Source organism: Kogia breviceps, chromosome 4 (genome assembly GCF_026419965.1).
Source record: "Kogia breviceps isolate mKogBre1 chromosome 4, mKogBre1 haplotype 1, whole genome shotgun sequence".
In the NCBI taxonomy this organism is placed as follows: Eukaryota; Metazoa; Chordata; class Mammalia; order Artiodactyla; family Physeteridae; genus Kogia; species Kogia breviceps.
In genome coordinates, this window is record NC_081313.1 from 178334526 (window position 1) to 178354360 (window position 19835).

General features: G+C 47.1%; 2 protein-coding genes across 4 annotated transcripts in view; one reads left to right on the forward strand and one right to left on the reverse strand.

Moving 5' to 3' along the window:
- SAFB (scaffold attachment factor B) overlaps positions 1–4853 on the reverse strand; it is a 35627-nt gene extending 30774 nt beyond the window's left edge. The window contains exons 1-2 of one of the 2 annotated variants that reach the window (XM_059059883.2): positions 4401–4853; positions 995–1079 (exon numbers count right to left, since the gene is read on the reverse strand). In XM_059059883.2, coding sequence (XP_058915866.2) covers positions 995–1079; positions 4401–4763 — 448 coding nt within the window. In that variant the 5' untranslated portion in view covers positions 4764–4853. The remainder of the gene's footprint in view (positions 1–994; positions 1080–4400) is intronic. The other variant, XM_059059884.2, reaches the window with a different exon arrangement.
- Positions 4854–4961: 108 nt separating this feature from the next.
- SAFB2 (scaffold attachment factor B2) overlaps positions 4962–19835 on the forward strand; it is a 39674-nt gene continuing 24800 nt past the window's right edge. For both annotated transcript variants that reach the window (XM_059059886.2, XM_059059885.2), the window contains exons 1-9: positions 4962–5285; positions 6427–6514; positions 11654–11718; positions 11804–12007; positions 14162–14224; positions 15096–15123; positions 16033–16543; positions 16966–17015; positions 17537–17637. In XM_059059886.2, coding sequence (XP_058915869.1) covers positions 5100–5285; positions 6427–6514; positions 11654–11718; positions 11804–12007; positions 14162–14224; positions 15096–15123; positions 16033–16543; positions 16966–17015; positions 17537–17637 — 1296 coding nt within the window. In that variant the 5' untranslated portion in view covers positions 4962–5099. The remainder of the gene's footprint in view (positions 5286–6426; positions 6515–11653; positions 11719–11803; positions 12008–14161; positions 14225–15095; positions 15124–16032; positions 16544–16965; positions 17016–17536; positions 17638–19835) is intronic.

The window sequence follows — 19835 nt, forward strand, 5'->3', positions numbered from 1 at the left end:
GCTTATATACCCCAGAGCATGGTTGATATTGGTGCCTGCCTCTTAGACATTTCACACCCAATTCTTCACCACTGACCAGGTAAAGATATTTCGTTTTGTTTTGGGGCCTGAGCAATAATACCTCCAATTACCAAGAGAACTTTCAGGACAGCCCAAATGCCCAGTTTTAGCTAATTCTTTCTTAAAACAGTAGGTGAATGTCACTGAATTCCATTAGTAACCCAATGAATAAATACTAAGCAGGAAGGAAGACGCAAACCCTGTCCTCAACAACCTGACTGTGACACAAGGCAGAATGAGACATAAGCATTAAAACTCAGGCCATGGCAGCACAGAGGACCTAAGGAGAGAAGACCTGCTGTTGGTGGGATCAGAAGTTATCTCTTGATGAACTAGGATTTGAATGCAGACAAATGGGGAAGAGGAGTGGGCGGAACATGTAAGCGAAGGCCCAGAGAGCCAAGACAGTAAACCACATGTTTGGGACCTGATTAAAGGTATATGTAACAGAGGAAGGTGGTGGGGGAGGAAGTGGGGAAGGGAAGATTTGGGGCAGATGGTGAAGGTCATTAATGCCACGTGGCATCTGGCTTTTATGCGGTATGCAGTTTTTGAAAGCAATGTCTGTAAAAGGGACAACTCTGTTTTGGCCAGGCAGTATTTAAAAGGGAAGTTATTTTCCACAAGTCAGGTCAATAGGAGACTCAAGTAATTCTAAACACTCTCTACTTCAAGAAGGTTAAAAGTCTGGATAAGCAACGGCTGCTGAGAAACCTACAGAGGAAAATAAGTAGATATGTTAAGTACCTCTTCCATCCTCTGAATTCCCAAGAACCATGGAAACAAAAATACAGTGGAGGAATCTTTAAAGAAAATGCAAACCTTCATTCAAGGTCCTTCTGATTCACAGGGCAGTCCACAAACACATTAGCAAAGGGAGTCAGTTCTGAAAAACGTTCCTAACATTAGCAACGCTTATAAAAATCCTCCATACCTTTGCTGGATCTCTTTGATGTCTTCTTATTTCCTTCAGAGGTAATTTCAATTTCATCAGGATTACCCCCCTCATCTTCAATTGCCTAGAGAGAAGGTAAAAAAAGTTCACCCAAAAAGGCAGCACACAGATTTGACTTTCACAGAAGCTTCAGGGTGCTGATCTGGAAAGGGCCTCTCCCCAACTGTTCATTCGTTCTTTCTTTTTTTAAATTTTTTTTTGCGGTACGCAGGCCTGACTGTTGTGGCCTCTCCCACTGCGGAGCACAGGCTCCGGACACGCAGGCTCAGCAGCCATGGCTCACGGGCCTAGCAGCTCCGTTGCATGTGGGATCTTCCCAGACCGGGGCACGAACCCGTGTCCCCTGCATTGTAAGGCAGACTCTCAACCACTGCGCCACCGGGGAAGCCACATTCATTCTTTCTTTTTCTATGTTGGAGCAAGCAAGGGCTCTGGATTTAGACTGATTCTACCAGATCTTAGCTGTGTGGTCTCAGGCAGGCTTACTTAATCCCTGTGAGTTTGTTTTTACTCTGGAACAAGGGGATAATAAAAGTTCTTACCCTGGAAAGCTGTCATGAGAATTCTCATTATCCATGTAAAGAAAGCACTCACCAAACATTAGGGTTATTTTTAACATTATCACCACAATCTGACTGATCCTATTCCTGGGCCCAAAAGAATTCAAAAAAGGGAAAGGTGCACTCTCCAGTTACCTATGACTTCACTCAACAATGGGCTGTTCGACCCTCCCTGTCCCCCCCTCCACGCCATGCCTGTACTAGGCACCTGTACAGAATACTAACACTCACTGCCTGAGTTCCTGCTGTGTGTGGCATGGTATGGGATGTGACACGTACTACCTCATCCCTTCACAATCATCTCTGACTGATTCCAGAGGTCTTGCCATCAACCACTAGGGGGCCTGCTTCATCGGATACAGAATCATAAGGATCTCTTGGCAAGTCCCACCTCCCGGTCCCAAGAGCCTGTCCTTCACTTGAGGGGCCCCCACTTATGCTCTGCACTGTGCCAGACACCAAGGAGGCACTCAGGAGAAAAAACATCAACAACAGTAACAACAACAACAAAACAAACAGGACTGAGCGTGTCAATTCTGATATCCATAGACACTGGGCTTCACGTTTAGGTTTTACTTAAAACCCTGTCTTTACTGGACTCTCAAACTCTGTTTAAACCCATTTCCAATGCTGTTTTATTTGTAAACAGTTTCAAAAGTCTCAAAGATTCTGAGGAGCTTCCTAGCTTGGAAAAGTCTAAATTCAGAATGCAGCATGGAGGCTCCACACCTAACCTGTACCAGGAACAAAGAAACCTCTCCCTTCTCTCTGAAGCCAGAACCAGAAGGAAGAATTGGAGTTATGCCCTGGCATCAAGGAAAGCACAAACATAAAGTCTTTCACTCTCTTCCTGAAGACAGAAGATTCTGGAACACCATCAGGAGAATACAAAAACTACCCCAGACAGAAGGTGTACCGGTTTGCCCCTCAGTGTGTCTCCTCTAGGTGTAGTGTTCACAGGCTCATCCCTAGGGCGGACTGTAGGCTACAAGACATCCTTACAGGCCTTGCCAAATTACACTTTGTGTTTTGCCTCCACCTTTCCCTCCTTTGCCCTTCCTAAAAAAAAAAAAAAAAAACTAGATGATGGAAGTAAAAGAGAAAAACATCAGTACTTCCAGACTTGCTTGGGCAGGGTAGCAGATAGGTATATACGCTAATGGTATTTATGTATTTTGAGCATATCGCTAAGAACCTGAAAAGAAGGAAGAAGGGATGGGTTTGTCCCCTCAGAGACGTTAGTGATGGAAGATCACACCAGTCTCAACCCCCGCCTGACGGGAAGGTTCAATGCCATCCTATCAGCACTGCAGGCTTGTGGACTATCTGGGGGAATAAAGGCTAAAGTCCCCCAATTTGACTTTGTTGATAGGAGGCCTTGTGGCTACTAACAACACGGATCACGTGTCCCCGGGTGCCAACCCTCACCCTCCTTGCATCTTCTCCAGGTAAACATCTCGGTGGATGAACCGCCTGCCCCGACTGGGTAAAGGAAGTTAGCAACCATAAAGAAAGAAAACAGACTCAAGTTAGAAAGGCCCAACTGACTCGGAGCAAATAACTCACTACTCTCAAGCCTGAGTTTCCTCATCCAGATAAAAGGAAATAATCCTTACTTCCTCTAAACAGCAATTAATAAATAAAACTCTGATCCTCTGTTGTTTGGGAGGCCGGAGGGTGGTATGAGTGACAAACCGCACTGTCTCGGGGGGTGGGGGATAGGTAACAAGGCTTAGCGATTACACAGAAGTCCCCAGACAAGAGTCGCTAAGCGGCAAAAAGAAAGAAGCCACAGGAACAAGGCAAGCACAGGGGAAGCAGAAAGGGCACAAACACTTAACTCCCTGCTTTTCGCACGCATCCCTCAGAACCCTCGAGGTAGGGGGTTAAAAACCCGTTTGCAAATTCCAAACGGTGGCACAGAGAAAAAAGTGAAACGTGACAGCGATCGCACCTTGAGTGTTTACATGCGCTGGGCAACACGCCAAGCCCGTTTCATGCCATTTTACCTAATCCTAACGCGAAAACACTATTATTTTCTTCTACTGGACACAAGGAGAAACAAGCCCAGAAGGGATTAAATGTCTTCCACGCTCAAGATCACGCAGATCTGACGGAGCCTTTAGACCCTCCCTAAGTCTGTTTCACTTCTGGTGGTTATTACAAATAGCACTTTTCCCTCCAGGCTAAATCCCCAAGCCCGTACTGGCAAATCCCTAAACCGTTTCCCCACCCCCACCCCCTTTGAGTATTCCCTCGATATGGTTACTTTAAAAATTAATCCCCTATTCAAGGCTTCTGGGCCCTAACGGATCAAGAACCATCTCTCTTCCCAGAGAACGCCCCCGCGGCCGACACGGGCTCAGAAAATCTGCCGGCCTCGGTTCAAATCCCGACCTCCTCACCCCGGCCGAGTGACCTTGGCCGAGTCCCCTAACACCGCGAAGGAAGCGAGGACTTCAAGGTTCCGCGTACACTTTCAGAGGCCGGAATGCACCCCAGACGAAAAAAGCCCTTGAAAAGCAGGAGTTGATGCAGATAACACAAGCGCTCGGCCGATGTCACCCGTCACCCCCAACCTCCCCCGTTCACGTCGAGATTTTTTCTTGTTCTCGCCCCGATGCGGCGCTGGGCTTTGAACCTGGGCCCGGCGGGGCTCGAAGCTCCCGCTGGGGCCTGGGAGGAGCCGGGAGAAGCCCGGAGCGCCAGGCCCGGCGCAGGCCGCAAACGGGGCCGGGGGCGGACCCCGAGGCCAGAAGGCCACCGTCGCGGCCGCGAGGGTCCCCCGACCCACCTCCTGCCCACCCCCAGAGCCCCGACTCTACCTTTTTAAGCCGCTCCATCAAAACGCTCTTATTGCCGCTCGAGTCCAGGTTCCGTTTCCTCAGCTCCGCCCGCAGATCGATCACCCGCAAGTCGCTGAGGCGCCGCGTCCCGGTCTCCGACGAGGCGGAGCTCAGAGCCGCTGCGCCCGCCGCACCCGAATCGCCTAGGCCTGACAGAGTCTCCGCCATTCCAGGGACCCTGGCTCCGCCGCCCACTTCACAGAAAATCGGGCTGGATTTATCTCGGCTCCTAGCACAAAATGGCGCCGCTTGCGAAGGAACCGCTCCAGCCGCCCCGGCGCGCCTCGCTTCTGCGCAGGCGTACCCGGCGTGGGTTCGACGCTCCCGGTCGCGTCTGCCCATGCGTGGTGAGAGCCTTGGGCGGGAGGGGGCGGTGTGTGTGGGGAGGGGAGATACGCGCAGGCGCGTGTCGTCTCGCCGGCCTCCCGCCGCGAACTGCCGGGACACATGCGTACTGCGGTTACGGCGCCTGCGCGTTGTGGCCGGACACGTGCGGTTGGTTGGCGCACGAGCTCGCTTACTGCTAAGAGCCCCGATCCAGGCGGCGCGCATGCGCGGCCGGAAAACGGGGCGGGAGGAAGGGAGTGCGTTTTCCTCTCAGGCGGCGCCATTTTGTGCTCAGAGCAGTTACAGCCGCCGGCGGTGTGTGGAATAGGTGGCAGAGACGGGAACCCCGGGATGGCGGAGACTCTGGCAGGGTCCGGCGATTCGGGTTCTGGCACAGCCGCTGTCGTCTCGGGCGCCTCAGAGGTCGGGACGCGGCGGCTCAGCGACTTGCGGGTGATCGACTTGCGAGCGGAGCTGAAGAAGCGGAACCTGGACACGGGCGGCAACAAGAGCGTCCTGATGGAGCGGCTCAAGAAGGTGAGGCGGCCCGGGGCCCCGGGGTGGCGCCTGAGGCCGAGGCACGCCCCCGCGCGGGCCTGTCATCGCGACTCCCCGGGGCGGGGCGCCCCGGCCCGCTTCTCTCGTGGTCGACCCCGGCCCGAGCTGTCAGGCCCCGGGGGCCCCGGCTGTGTGACCTTGGCCCGTCACCGCCCCTCGCTGTACTTTGCCTCCTCCTTTCCCTCCCGTCGGTCGCCTCCGGTGCGCTGAAAGCCCGTTTTAGCCGCAGGGTGGCCCTTGGACTCTTCCCGGCGCTGTGTGACCTTGGACAAGTGCTGTCCCCTCCCCGCGCCTCAGTTTCGTCCCCTGCGGAGTGGATGATCGTCCCCTGCAGATTGATGTTTCCCAGGAAGGGGGGGCTGTGTTTGTTCTTGTCCCAGGACCTTTGCTCTTACCGTGCCTTCCACCTGGCTGCTCGTCCCCAGGTCTCTATCTGCCTGGCGCTTTGTTGTCATTTTGGGTTTGCCTGAGATGTCGCCACCCTGCCCACCCTTCCTAAGTGTTGTTCCATCTTCCTGACTCCCTGTGTCACACCATTCTCTGTTTCTTGCCCCACCTCGCAGCACTTAACACAGAGTTGGGTACCGGGAGTAGCGGGGGAGGTGTTCCCTCCCTGATGGGAACAGGCTCTTGAGGGTAGGGCCCTTGTGAGTTGAGCGCGGAGTCCCCAAGCACGCGAAAGGCACTGTCGCCTGCAACCACCAACCTGCCCTCTACCCAGTTTGTTCAGTGTTCTTCCTTCCCCGAGGTCAAAGGTGGCCTGTCGAACAGCACGCAGCCCTCTCTGCCCATGCCAGACCCAGTGCAGCCTCTCTTGTTTGTTACATCGTTGACTTAAAGTAGAGGTAGTTTGGAGGTTAGGGACCATTTCGGGACTCGTCACAGACTCTGGAGCCCCAGCTCACACATCTCTTTGTCTTTTGGGTGGGGGGCCTCTGCAGACAGAACCGACTGACACTGGGTTCTTCCTGTGTTTTGGGGCTGGCAGCCCAGATACCAGAACCAGAGTTGCTCTTTGCAAGGAAAGGTTTGCGCTTGTTCGCTGGGAAGTTGTTACCTAGGAAGAACTGTTTGTCCTGCAGCTCTTAGCCACGTTGTAAAACTTGTCTCTTCCCAATAGGCGGTTAAGGAAGAAGGGCAAGATCCTGATGAAATTGGCATCGCGTTGGAAGCCACAAGCAAGAGGATGACAAAGAAATGCGTTAAAGGTATCCACTTGCATTTGTTGCTGCTTGAGGCCTCTGCCTTGAGAGGGCTTCTGTATGCAGAGAACTGGTTGTTTAGCATTCTTTCTGCCCTCCAGGTCGGGAGAGCGGCCCTCCTTGGCCCTCCTTGTTCCTCCGTCTAACGGTTAGGCTTGCTTTTCCACCAGCTAACATAACGATGTCAGGGTGCTGGGGAGGAGTAAAGAGATTTGTAGGTGCCAGGTAAAATTAAAATATGTACTGGAAACCTCGCAGCTCTTGTCTTTGGGGTTAAAAAGAACTAGAGTAAAGCACTCTCTGGAAGCTGCCCCAACTGGTCTGAGCAACCAAGTGCACCTGCTTGGCTTCTTTCCTAGTTCAAAAAACTACGCCTTAAACCAAGGAAAATGACACCAACCAGAGATACAACAGAACCCAACTTCTCTGGGGTCCAGAATAGATTGTCAGGAGTATTTGCACCCAGCCCATTTTAACACAGATTTTTTTAAAAATCAAGATACAATTCACATACTGTAAAATTTACACGTTATTTAAAGTGTATAATGCTGTGCTTTTCGGTGTATTTACAAGGCTATGCAACCATCACCGTTCTAATTCTAGAATATTTTCATCACCCCAAGAGGGATCCCCCATGTCCATTAGCAGTCAGTTCCCATGTCCCTGCTCCCCCCTGGCAATATCTAATTGAGGTTCTGTCATTAAGGATATGCCTGTTCTGGACATTTCATATAAATAGAATCATAACATGTGGCTTTTTGTGTCTGGCTTCTTTTACTGAGCATAATGTTTTTAAGGTTTATCCATGGTGTAACATATATCAGTGCTCCATTTTTTATGGCTGGTAGCACTTATTTTGGAGAGGATTTACTTCCATAAAACTTCGGAACCTCATTAGCTGTTGCTCTCATTATCAGATTTTACTGTGATAAGGACAGTGTAATTTGAAACTCCCACATGACAGGCTTATTTTCTTGAAGGGTGCTGCACAAAAATTCTCACAGCTGTATGTGCCCCATTTATCTAAAGAAGTGCTCAATTCAGGCAATGGGAGACAGCTGCTTAGAAAGTAAAAAGAAATGACCTTGTAGCATTTTCAACAACTTCAGTTTATGTGGGGTTTTTTTTTTGTTTTTCTTTTTTTTGTGGTACGCGGGCCTCTCACTGTTGTGTCCTTTCCTGCTGCGGAGCACAGGCTCTGGACGCACAGGCTCAGCAGCCATGGCTCGCGGGCCCAGCCGCTCCGCGGCACGTGGGATTCTCCCAGACCAGGGCACGAACCAGTGTCCCCTGCATCAGCAGGTGGACTCTCAACCACTGCGCCACCAGAGAAGCCCCAGTTTATGTTTTTAACACCTTTTTCTAGCAGAACAACTGTTCCAAAACTCATCTAACTGTTTAAATCTTGTGCACGTGTTTTGAAAGTTTAAATTTTTGAGTTAGGTTACATAAGGAATTGAAGTCTAAAACATTGGTGTGTGTTTACTGCTTGTGAAACTGTCCGTATTTCAGCTATAAACACTGACCGTCCAAACAAATACAGATCGTGAGGGATGGGTCTGTAGCAGGAAACATACAAATACCCCATTGTACCTTGCTGTCAAGTTACCAGTGATCTGAAAGTTTGGTTTTGAATAATTGACACAACTTAATAATCATTTAGAACTTTTTTTGTGTAGATGCTCATTTAAAACCGTGAGGTTGTGCTTCCCTGGTGGCGCAGCGGTTGAGAGTCCGCCTGCCGATGCAGGGGATACGGGTTCGTGCCCCGGTCCGGGAAGATCCCACATGCCGCGGAGCGGCTGGGCCCGTGAGCCGTGGCCGCTGAGCCTGTGCGTCCGGAGCCTGTGCTCCACAATGGGAGAGGCCACAACAGTGAGAGGCCCATGTACAGAAAACAAACGAACGAACAAAAATAAATAAATAAATAAAATAAAAGTAGCTGTTGAGGACTTATAAAAAAAATAAAATAAAATAAAACTGTGAGGTTCAACCTCTACTAATCAAAACGTTCTTGGCTTCTAACGGGGATCTTTGAATCATTAGAAAAACTAAACCTTAGCTGAGAGCTTCAAATATGTCTGAATGTCTGGGTTAAAGAATAAGTCAAATCATAGCTACTTGGAGTTAGCATTTTGTCAGAAAAGCCTCTATGATAGTTACTTCCATTGGTGTAAAGAGAGTGTTTGTACCAGTACAGGTAACTGTTGCTGGGATTTGGGATTTAAAAGGCACTGGTCCCTTCCCCTTCAAGGAGGAAACAGGTGGGTGAGGTCCTGGGGCAGAGGATAGCTCCTGCAAATTGTAGAGCTGGTGTGTCCTTCGGAGGCGTGTGGGCACATGGTTAGTTATATGAAGTGCCAGGTCCTTGTGGTGGCCTGGTTGAAATTAGGTCCTCGAGATTAGTAGGAATCAACCAGTTGGTTTCCAGAGTCTGCCACAAAGTTGGACTAAATCTGGGAATTCATGAGTAACCACTGCCTTTCAAAAGTGAAAAGTAGCTGAACTTTGTAAGTTTCATTGTAAGTAGGAACAGGGGTCCTTTCCCCAGCTCATCTAAATGTGCAAAATTGCTGAAAACTGTGGGTGCGTTTTGAAAGATTAAAATTTTGAATTAGGTTACGTTTGGGGTTAAAATTTGATTTTCTGGTGTCTGTCTGTCTCCTGTCCCGTTCCCCTCCACCCTTCAACTTTTAGTCAGCCAACAGCTAACTAAAAGGGCCCAACAGCAGGCCCTTGGGATTTGGGTGTAGCCTGTCTGCCCCGCATTTGTCTCATTGTCACTCCCACTTAGGGTGCTTTTTGGTGAGGCTTTTTGGGCTGCCTCTCTTCTATTTACATTCTTTGTGGGTACTGCAGGCCTAGAAATTGGGTGCAAATTGGGTGCAATTATCAAACTTTTTGTTGATGTTGCTGTTGTGGTACACGGGCCTCTCACCACTGTGGCCTCTCCCGCTGTGGAGCACAGGCCCAGTGGCCATGGCTCATGGGCCCAGCCGCTCTGTGGCATGCAGGATCCTGCCGGACCGGGGCACGAACCCGTGTCCCCCGCATCGGCAGGCGGATTCCCAACCACTGCGCCACCAGGGAAGCCCTCAAACATTTTTAAACAGCGTATTTCAAAAGGATATTCAGGGTTTAGATATAGTGGGAGGTGGTACAGCTGAGTTTTTGAGTGGCAGCTTTGGAGCAGAGCGAAATTCTTGCATTAAATGCGGATAATAAACCTACTAGCATTGTGGGGAGTATTAAATAATGCGAAGAGCAGTGCCCAACGTGTAATAAAACTACATTTTTTGAGTAATCATTGATAATATTGGCAAACGAGATAACTTAAGTGTAGACATTGCAGTTGGCATCTTTAATCAGAGATTGTGGTTTCTTCAGACTCACAGAGAGAACAGACTTGTGATTGGTGGGGTGGGGAGGTCAGGGGAGGGATGGAATGGGAGTTTGGGGAACAGATGCAGTGTATTATATACAGGATGGATCAACAACAGGTCCTACCATATAGCCCAGGGAACTGTATGTAATGTCCTGTGATAAACCATAATGGAAAAGAATATGAAAAAGAAGGTATATGTATAATTGAATCACTTTGCTGTACAGTAGAAATTAACACATAAATCAACTAAACTTCAATAAAATAAAGATTGAGGTTTCTTTCGTTTAATTTTCTCTTTTTAAAAAATTATAGAAGTGAAAATGAAAGTAGCTCTTATTGCTCAGTGTTTTAACTATGGTTGATGGATTGCCTTAGCCATATCCGTCTGTATGTTCTACCGCTGCATCTTCACACTTGCGTGTATAAAGTATCCTCGTGCATTTTTTTTTTTTTTCCTTCGGTACGCGGGCCTCTCACTGCTGTGGCCTCTCCCGCTGCGGAGCACAGGCTCCGGACGCGCAGGCTAAGCGGCCATGGCTCACGGGCCCAGCCGCTCCGCGGCACGTGGGATCCTCCCAGGCCGGGGCACGAACCCGCGTCCCCTGCATCGGCAGGCGGACTCTCAACCACTGCGCCACCAGGGAAGCCCCCCTCGTGCATTTTATTTTAATAAGAGTAGATCTGTGTGGTAACTTTGTGGACATTTTTCCATATCATTAAATAGTCTTTAAAGGCATAATTTTTTCTTTTTTAAGTTGCAAAGTGTGTGGTATGCCACAGGGTTTTGGAGACTCGGCACTGTTGGCAATTTGAACTGAGTGCTTTGTGGTAGGTGCCGTCCTGTGTGTTACCGTGTGCCGCACAGCATCCCTGGCCACTGTCCACTACATGCCAGTAGCACTGCCAGTCATAACACCAAAACGTCTCCAAACATCGCCGCATTACAGCCCACGCCCGCCCTGACTTCCCATACTGGCATCCGACATTTGAGCATAACGTGCCATAGTTTGCTTCCCTTTGGGATATTTAGTCTGTATGTACTCCATAGAATAAGTAACCTTTGTTTTGAATTCCTTGTCAGACATTTTAGTGCACATCCTAAGGGGAATTCCAGGATAAATTTATGTACATTTTTAAGGCTGTTGTTACATAGGGAGCCCAAAGATTTTACTTCCTTTCTGAGTCTAGAAGTTTCCACCCTCCTTCCCTTCCAGCCCCATTGAAAATACCTTACATAACTCTCAATAGTCCCTTTGCGTTCACAGAACTCAGGGTGAAAATCGACTTTATGGTAGCCTTTGCCTTTTTGCCTTGAGCAAAAAAAAAGTTCCTGGGCTGAAGAATGACAGAAGGCAGGGGGCCTGCTTACCGTGGGTGGAGTGAAGGGGAACCAGCAGGTCCGTCGTTGGGCTCACTCTCTTAGGTTGCAGTTCTTTGGGTGCTATATGGACATTACATTTTTGGCCTATGTTTATCCTTTGCTCATTTTTCTTTAGGGATGTTAGTCTTAGTTTGGAGTGGTTTTGAAATCTTTTGAAGCTTTAGGATATTTTGTGCAAAGTCAAAATACTTTGATAGTATTACAGAAATCCTAGATTTTTATGTTCCAGTTGAGACAGAACTATACATGATAGAAGAACAGGCACATTTAGCATCCCTGTAACATGTTCTCACCAAGATTGAGCTGTGTCATCCTGCGTAAACTAATTATGAGGCCAGAACCTGAATGTTGTCTGATTGAACAATTATTCTGTAATTAGGACAAAAGACGGAGGAGGAAGGCACAGAAGACAATGGTCTGGAAGAAGATTCCAGAGACGGGCAGGTATGTGGCATCACAGCTGAGATGGTGGCAGGAGCTCCGCATTCTGGTCCACCTGGTCGCTGACACCGTTCGTTCCTCATTACAGGAGGACATGGAAGCAAGTTTGGAGAGTTTGCAGAATATTGACATGATGGACGTTAATGTGTTAGAAGAAACCGAAGTCGAGAATAGCGGTGCTCCAGACTTCGGGGAGGATGGCGCTGACAGCATTCTCGAGTCCCTATGCGAGAGCAAAGACTACGTGGCCGTGCAGCTGAGGGAGCTCCCAGCTCAGTTCACAGGACACTCTGTAGGTAACGCAGATGCAGTACAGCGCGCTGCAGCCCTGGCGCTCCTCGCTGCTTGTGTGCTCTTTGTCAGAGCCTGAGCACGTAGCTAAATCACCAGTCACCACAGACACTTGATTCGACGTCTAGACCTTGGGATAGATTACGTCCATTTAAACTCCACGTAGGTCAGATGTTAATTAACGGATAACTTTTCTGTGTTGTTGAAGGATATTTTTATAATTGGGTAGGAGACACTTTTCTTAGTATAAGTTATAAAATGAAAGGTTGACACTGTTGATAAAAAGTATTTTCCTTAAAAAGGAAAAAGGTTTAAAAAAAAGTATAGGGCTTCCCTGGTGGCGCAGTGGTTGAGAATCCGCCTGCCGATGCAGGGGTCACGGGTTCGTGCCCTGGTCCGGGAAGATCCCACATGCCGCGGAGCGACTAAGCCCGTGAGCCATGGCCGCTAGGCCTGCGCGTCCGGAGCCTGTGCTCCGCAACGGGAGAGGCCACAGCAGTGAGAGGCCCGCATACCACAAAAAAAAAAAAAAAAAAAAAAAAAAAAAAAAAAAGTATAGAAAGGTAAGAAATAAACAGTTGATAATCTCACCATCCAGATAATCCTGTTGATATTTTAAAGATGCATTCCATGTATGAATTTAGACAGTTATATTAAAAGATGTGAAATACAGTGAAGAAAAGTATTTGTCCCCCCAGAAGAACTCCTCCAATTAAAGGAATCCATTATTAACTTCTTGTGTATAAGGGAGAGCTTTCATTCTGTTGCCAGTGTCGCTTTCCCAGCTTCTCACTTGTCATCTGTTGGCATAGAGCTCTCTGGTAGCCCTCCTAGAACTGACTGCCAGTTTAATCTCACCACCTTGGCATGCCCAGCCATCTTAGTTTGGTTTTATAAGGCATTCTAGCTTTATATTGGAAGAAAAAGTGCCCTTATAGGACTGAACTTTAAACCTTAAAGGTCAAAAGTCACAGATTTCACGTTATCACCACAGCTCGGCCTAGGCTAGGCAGTGAGCTTTGATTTGTCCTCTCAGTTAGATTCTGTTGTGTGTGAATTCTTTCCATAGCATGGACTTGGCTTCTAACTTCTTGGTTAATGGAAACATCCAAACCTAGAAAAAGAAAAAAGTATGTGGAGAGGAGTATTTTTATATTTCACTTAAAAAGTTAAAAGGTTTTCTAACTTAATAACCTTTAAGATACCAATTTTTTTTGTATAGTAGATAATAAAAAGAGAAAACAGTCAAGTTAAATGTTTGTTTTATACAAAGTATTCTAGAAGAAAGTGCCCAGTTATTATTTTATCTTTTTTATTTTTTTTGGCCAAGCTGCGTGGTTTGCGGGATCTTGGTTCTCTGACCAGGGATCAAACCCGTGCCCTTGGCACTGAAAGTGTGGAGTCCTAACCACTGTACTGCCAGGGAATTCCCTGTTGTTATTTGAAAAGCATTGCTACCAAGTGAAATCGGAGGAGTGCAAAGTTCATTTTCCTTTTGAATTCAGCTTTGGAAATTCTGTGGCTGGGTGGTGTATGCTGACCACCAGTGTGTGGAAACTGCCTGGGAAATGAATTTGCTCGTTCATTCATTTGGCCAGCGTGGACAGAGCGCCAGCCCTCTGTGAGCCTCTGTCAGAGACGCTGGTGCCACCTAGTCCTGGAGGGCCTGGTGGCTGGGAGGCAGGGGATAAACAGTACTGTAGTCCCCCGCCCCATTACCAGTGGATTTGCTTTCTGAGGTTTCAGTTACGCACAGTCAACCGGGTCTAAAAATATTAAATGAAGTAAATAGTTCTTAAGTTTTCAATCGCATACCACTCTCAGTAGTGTGATGAAACCTTGCGCCATCCTGCCGGGATGGGAATTATCCCTTTGTCCAATTATCCACACTATATATGTTACTTGGCTGCCAGTATAGGAAAAAAAACAATGTATATGAGGTCTGGCGCTGGCTGAAGTTTTAGACATCCATTGGGGCTTTGGGAGCATATCCCCTGTGGGTAAGGGGGGCCGCTGTGATCCAGCAGTGGGCTTGCAGATGGCGGTAGGCATTGTGCAGGAAATAGACGTGTAGGTGGCCTGGAAACTGGTGAGGTGTAGGCCTTAGCGTTCATAATTCTGTCTCCACAAAATAGTCTTGCATTTTGTCTTTCAGGTAGATGGGGAGGGCTTCGAGAACACTTTGGATGCTTCACCGTTGGACTTGAAATTGCCTCCGGTAGGTTACTACCTGGTTCTGTGGCTGGAAAGCTGACGTGAGTGGTTAATTTTCCAGTGGAAAAGAGTGTTGGTGTGGGTGTGTGAACAATTCATTGAGCATCAGTCCTGAGCTGGGTGCTGGGGCTAAGAGGTTGAGCCAGATTGTCAGTGTCAGGGTTTGCAGCCTAGTGCGCGTGGTGTTTATGACCAGTGAGTGTAACTAGAAGGTAGAAGTTTGGGTGATTGAGTTACAAAACCATGAGGGGGCTTCCCAGAGGAAGTCCTTTGTGTTTAAATTGAGGTCTGACAGGCCAGTCGAGGTAGCCAGGTGAAGGGGAAGAAGACTCTGGAGCAGGAGGGGGTGGTGCATTGTAGGGATGGAGAACGCAGGGCGGGCGGGGGTGGGGCTGCAGAGACAGGTGGGTCTGACTGCCAGAGTCCAGGAGCCTTTGTCTTCCGCCCAGGGGGAGTTAGGGAGAGGTGTTCAGCAGGGTGGAGAAAGTCTTTTGTTGACACAATTCAGTTATAAAGAACAGTTCTGCGTTGGGAAAAATATATTTTTTTCCAAATCCGGTGTGATGTGTAAAGCAGCGGCCATGTGTGTGACCTCTTCCTGGACCGTGGGAGTCATTGCCAGCTGCAGAGCCCAACTCCAAGGGGGGAATGGGATGGGCTAATATTACTGCTACCTGTCTGCTTTTGCTGGGGAGAAACCAACACAGTGAGCTTGTTGTTGAATTATTGTAGAATGGAATACTTAGTTTTGAGTGGAGAAACTTGTTTGGAACAAGCATTTATTCATACTTGATTGAAAGTTGTATCAGCTAGGGGAATCTGTTCCATTTTTAAGTGCTTTGTGGATTTTCTTTGTCTTTCCTTCTTTTCAATAGGATATTGAAGAACCTCTATTGGAGCCAGGTACTGATAAGAGAGACACAACAGTTATGGTTTGAAAGTTTTCCCACTCTGTTTTTTAAGCTGTCTATATATTTTAAGTTGTTTACGGTGTTGTAAATTATTTTAATGGTGGACAATCCAGATCGTACAAGGATCAGAGATTGGAAACCCATTCATATCACCAGATCTGTGGAAGTACCGTTCTGGTTTCTGGAGGTTAAATACATTTGTTGAGATGTAGTGATTACTTTCATCTCTCTAACCACGTACAGTGGCATTTAAGTAATTCCCCCCAACCCCATGATTCTTCCATGTGTTTCTACACATGAAACAGATCTTGTGATATTTGCTGCAGTCATTTTGATTAATGCAGTTAAGGCAGGATAAAGCGGTGGTCAGGGCACTTATAGCCTGAGAAGTGACTGGATTCCAGAAGAAGAAACAGTTTCTTCATGAAAATTTACAACGTGTTGTTCCCCTTCTGGACTGCGTTTATCTCCGGCTGGCGGAAGTTTCTGGTTTTCCTGTTGGACTGTTCTGTTCAAAGAAATTCAAAGAAATTTGGAAAAATTGAGCTGTCCTTGAACGGTGATTGCATTCGATTGAGCACCTTGGACATTGGAAAAATAAGTCGAAGACCCAGACTTGAACAGAAGCATGAAGACTGTCGAGAAGCAGCCACACGGTTGTAGGTGTTTAAACCTGTGGGGCCTTTTCTCTTCCATGTAGCGTAGAGGCTTGCTCTCGCAGGCGGTTGGAGTGCAGGTAGTGTAACCAGTGTAACTTTGTGTACCCGCGGGTTTTCCAATCTCTGTGTAGCTAGCAGTTCTCTTCGTGTTAGTGTGGCAGCCGTGCCAGTTCCACATTTGTGATTGCTTTATTTCCCTGGTAATTAAACCTTGTGCCATTCTATTCCTGTTAAATCCGTAGAAAATGAGAAAATACTCGACATTTTGGGGGAAACTTGTAAATCTGAGCCAGTAAAAGAAGAAGGTTCCGAGCTGGAGCAGCCATTTGCACAGGAAACAAGTAGCGTGGGGCCAGACAGAAAGCTTGCGGAGGAAGAGGACCTTTTTGACAGCGCCCATCCGGAGGAGGGTGATTTAGATTTGGCCAGCGAGTCAACAGCACAAGCTCAGTCGAGCAAGGCAGACACCCTGTTAGCGGTAGTGAAAAGGGAGCCCGTGGAGCAGACAGGCGATGGCGAGAGGACGGACTGTGAGCCTGTAGGGCTAGAGAAGCCAGTTGAGCAGAGTAGTAAAGCCTCAGAGCACACGGAAGCCTGTAGCGAGGAGGCCTCGGAAGCGCCCCCGGAAGCCTCAAGCCCAGACCCCAGGGATAGCAAAGAAGACGTGAAGAAGTTTGCTTTTGAAGCTTGTAATGAAGTCCCTCCGGCTCCTAAAGAGTCCTCAGCCAGTGAGGGCGCTGATCAGAAAATGAGGTTTGTTTTTTCTCAGTTTTAGACCAGACGCTATCTCCTTTTCATTGGTCGTTTAATGACACACATAAGCTGTTGTTTCTGCAATTGGCCAGCCAGACTGATGCAATTGTAGTTTACTTCTAAAGTTTTATTTCTCTTTGTGTATTTTTAATGGGTGATTTCAATTCCTTTTGTTTTTCTCAACCTACTCTGGTTGTGCTCTTAAATTGTTAAGTGTTATCTTCAGCTAAATCGAATTGACTTTTAAGAATCTGCCATTGTATTTGGGGGGTCAGATTTCCAATATAAGCTTGTAAAGGTGCTGTTAAAATTTTATTTCAGACTAATTTTCTGGTAGGTATTCAGTTTTAGCACATATCATACTTTGATTTAGTTGTCTTTCATTTTATTCCTGTACGAGTAACATTAACTTTTGTCTCTAGCTCTTTTAAGGAAGAAAAAGATATAAAGCCAATCATTAAAGATGAAAAAGGTATGACTTAATTTACATGGCGGGGAGCCATCTACGGATCCCTTATTTTGGGAGGGAGGGGCCTGCAAGTATCCACAATTTGGATACAGTAGTTGGTTTTGTTATGGATTACTGGAATTAATCATCTAATGGTATCTTGAGAGACTAGTTTTAAATGTTGATGAGTTTCTGTATTTTATGCTTTTTTTGTGATTATTGCTTATGGAATAGTGAAAGTCCTATTACAGGACAGGTCCACCTATGGAATAATAGAATTTTAGAAAGTGCTATCTTGGTTGAGAGCTGATCATTGAAGCCATTTCAGTTTGTAACTGACATGACGTGAGTAAGAAAACTCAGTTTCTGTGATCCAGATTTTTCGTCTTCTGTCCAGTTGGTTGGCGGTAATTAAATTCTTGACTCAGAGGAGTCGAGACTGGATTTAGTTAGGGTTTAAGAGAGGGCTACATCTTAGGAGGAGTGGTCGAGCTTACTGTTGTTATGCCTTGAGGTAAAGCATAATCATCTCCCTCCTGCTTCAGGTCGAATCAGCAGTAGTTCTGGAAGGAATCTGTGGGTCAGTGGACTGTCTTCCACAACTCGAGCGACAGATCTGAAGAACCTTTTCAGCAAATATGGAAAGGTACATTCCCCTTGACCTCCTGTCACCGTGCCTTGATTTGGCATTAAAATATAATAAATCTAAGAGTTTAGGAACTTCATACTCGCTGTTGATTGTATTGGTTCTTGTTTCTGGTTGGGGGAAAACAAACAAGAACAAAAACTCCAAGGTGGGGGACCCAACCAGTGGTGGGTAGTAAGCCTTGTTTCCTGGTTGAGAGTGGATGACAGGCAGAGTAGACAGCTTCTAGAACGCTGCTCAGAGAAGGTATGTAAAAGCTACAGTCTACACGTCCCTGCCGTTCTTCCAACTTCTCTGGAACCAACTATCTTTTAGCCAATACAAAACTTGAAGCTGGCATGATGAGGTTTTTTCCCTTAATGGTAGGTGGAGTGTTGGTCTCCATGTATCTTCTACCATCTAAAGTATATAGTTTGAGAATTGGAACAGGACAGTGGCTTAAAAATAAATCAACTGGGGACATCCCTGGTGGTCCAGTGGTTAGGACTCTATGGCTTTCACTGCCAGGGGTGTGGGTTTGATACCTGGTTGGGGAACTAAGATTCCACAAGCCGTGTGGCCAAAAATTTAAAAAAATAATAATAATTTAAAAAAAATTTTTTTTTTTAATATATCAACTGATACATTGGTCACGGGAGCAGAAGGAAAGTAATACAGTTCAGAAGCCTTCCAAGGAACATTTAAGAATGATTCTGTTGTCTTGGAATTAGGTAGTGAAATAGTCTTTTATCAGAGGCCATAACGACTGCTCTGGTCTGCTGGGGGCCTGTGGGGAGTGACCCTCGGGAGAGAAGTAGGCGAGGTACCACTCAGCAGCAGGAAGTTGCAGGGATTCCAGGCAGAGGTTTGGCATCTGTGTCATCCTGGCTGCCCAGGTCATTCCTTTGCTCAGGTCCTTGTTCCCCAAATAGGTGTTAGTGAAGGGGTTAGGGAATGAAGCAGACAAGACCCAGAAGAAGCATTCCAAAGGGTGTAGAACACCCTTAAGCCCAAACCTATTCACTCACTCATTTAGAATCAGGCACTGATTGTAAAGCCAGAGCAAACATACAAGGGTATTGACGACATAGATCTTACATTGGTGGAAGATCGCTTAAGAAATAAATACATAACAACATGTTATGATAAGTATATTGAGGATTACAGTGTGCCATCAGTGTGTGGTAGGAAGGCCTAATTTAGATTTGGGAAGTAGGTTCAGCAGTCGTCGCTGAGAAAGTGACATTTAGGCCAAGGGCTGCGTGATTTGTTTGCCTGGCCCTCGGAGCTCAGCTCTGGACCAGAGCAACAGGACCTAGGAAGGCCCCACAGTGGGACAAGGCTCTGGAAGTGGATGAGCAGACAAAGGCTTCTGTGAGGAGCTTGATAGCAGAGGACAGGAAGCAGGGAAGGGGCACAGACAGGAGCATGGGAGCTTTTTGTGGCATCTGCTCTCACTTAGGTTTATCTGTTATCAGAAGTGGTGCCCTTATAAGGATGTTTGATGGAAAGGTCCAATGACCCCATGATTAGCTCAGCCCTCTCTTTGAGGAGAGGGAAGAAGGCAAAGCTTCATCTCTGATATGCAAACTGACATCAGTAGCCATCTCAGCAGAGGCTCTGGCCCTGTATGGGGTGCTTTGGACAGATCAGGGCTTTCTTCAGGCAGAAGTGCAAATGTCAAGGTCTGCAGGGATCCTAGGGAGCATGTATCCCCCTCACCATCTCACAGTCGGGTACAATGAGGTCCAGAGAGAGGAGAGCACTTGTTCACGTTGACCCACTGAGTTCAGAGGAGGTCACAGCCAGAAGCCATGGCTCCCGTGTCTCAGACTTTTTGTATATCCCAACCCTCACGTCTTTGAATGTCCTCTGGGAACGTTTACACTTAACGGAAGCATTGGTATGGTAGGGTTTAAATCTGTTGCCCTTGCTCTGTGTTTTGTATCTGTCTTGTTTCTTCTTGGATTCCTTGTACCTGTTTGCTTTTTTTTTTTTTTTTTTTTTTTTTTTTTTTTTTTTGATAGGGACCATTTTTAAAGTCTTTATTGAATTTGTTACTGTATTGTTTCTGTTTTATGTTTTGGTTTTTTGGCTGCGAGGCATGTGGGATCTTAGCTCCCTGACCAGGGATTGAACCCACACCCCTTGAGTTGGAAGGTGAAGTCTTTTTTAAGACATTTAAAATTTTTTTAATGTTTTAAAATTTATTTTTGCCC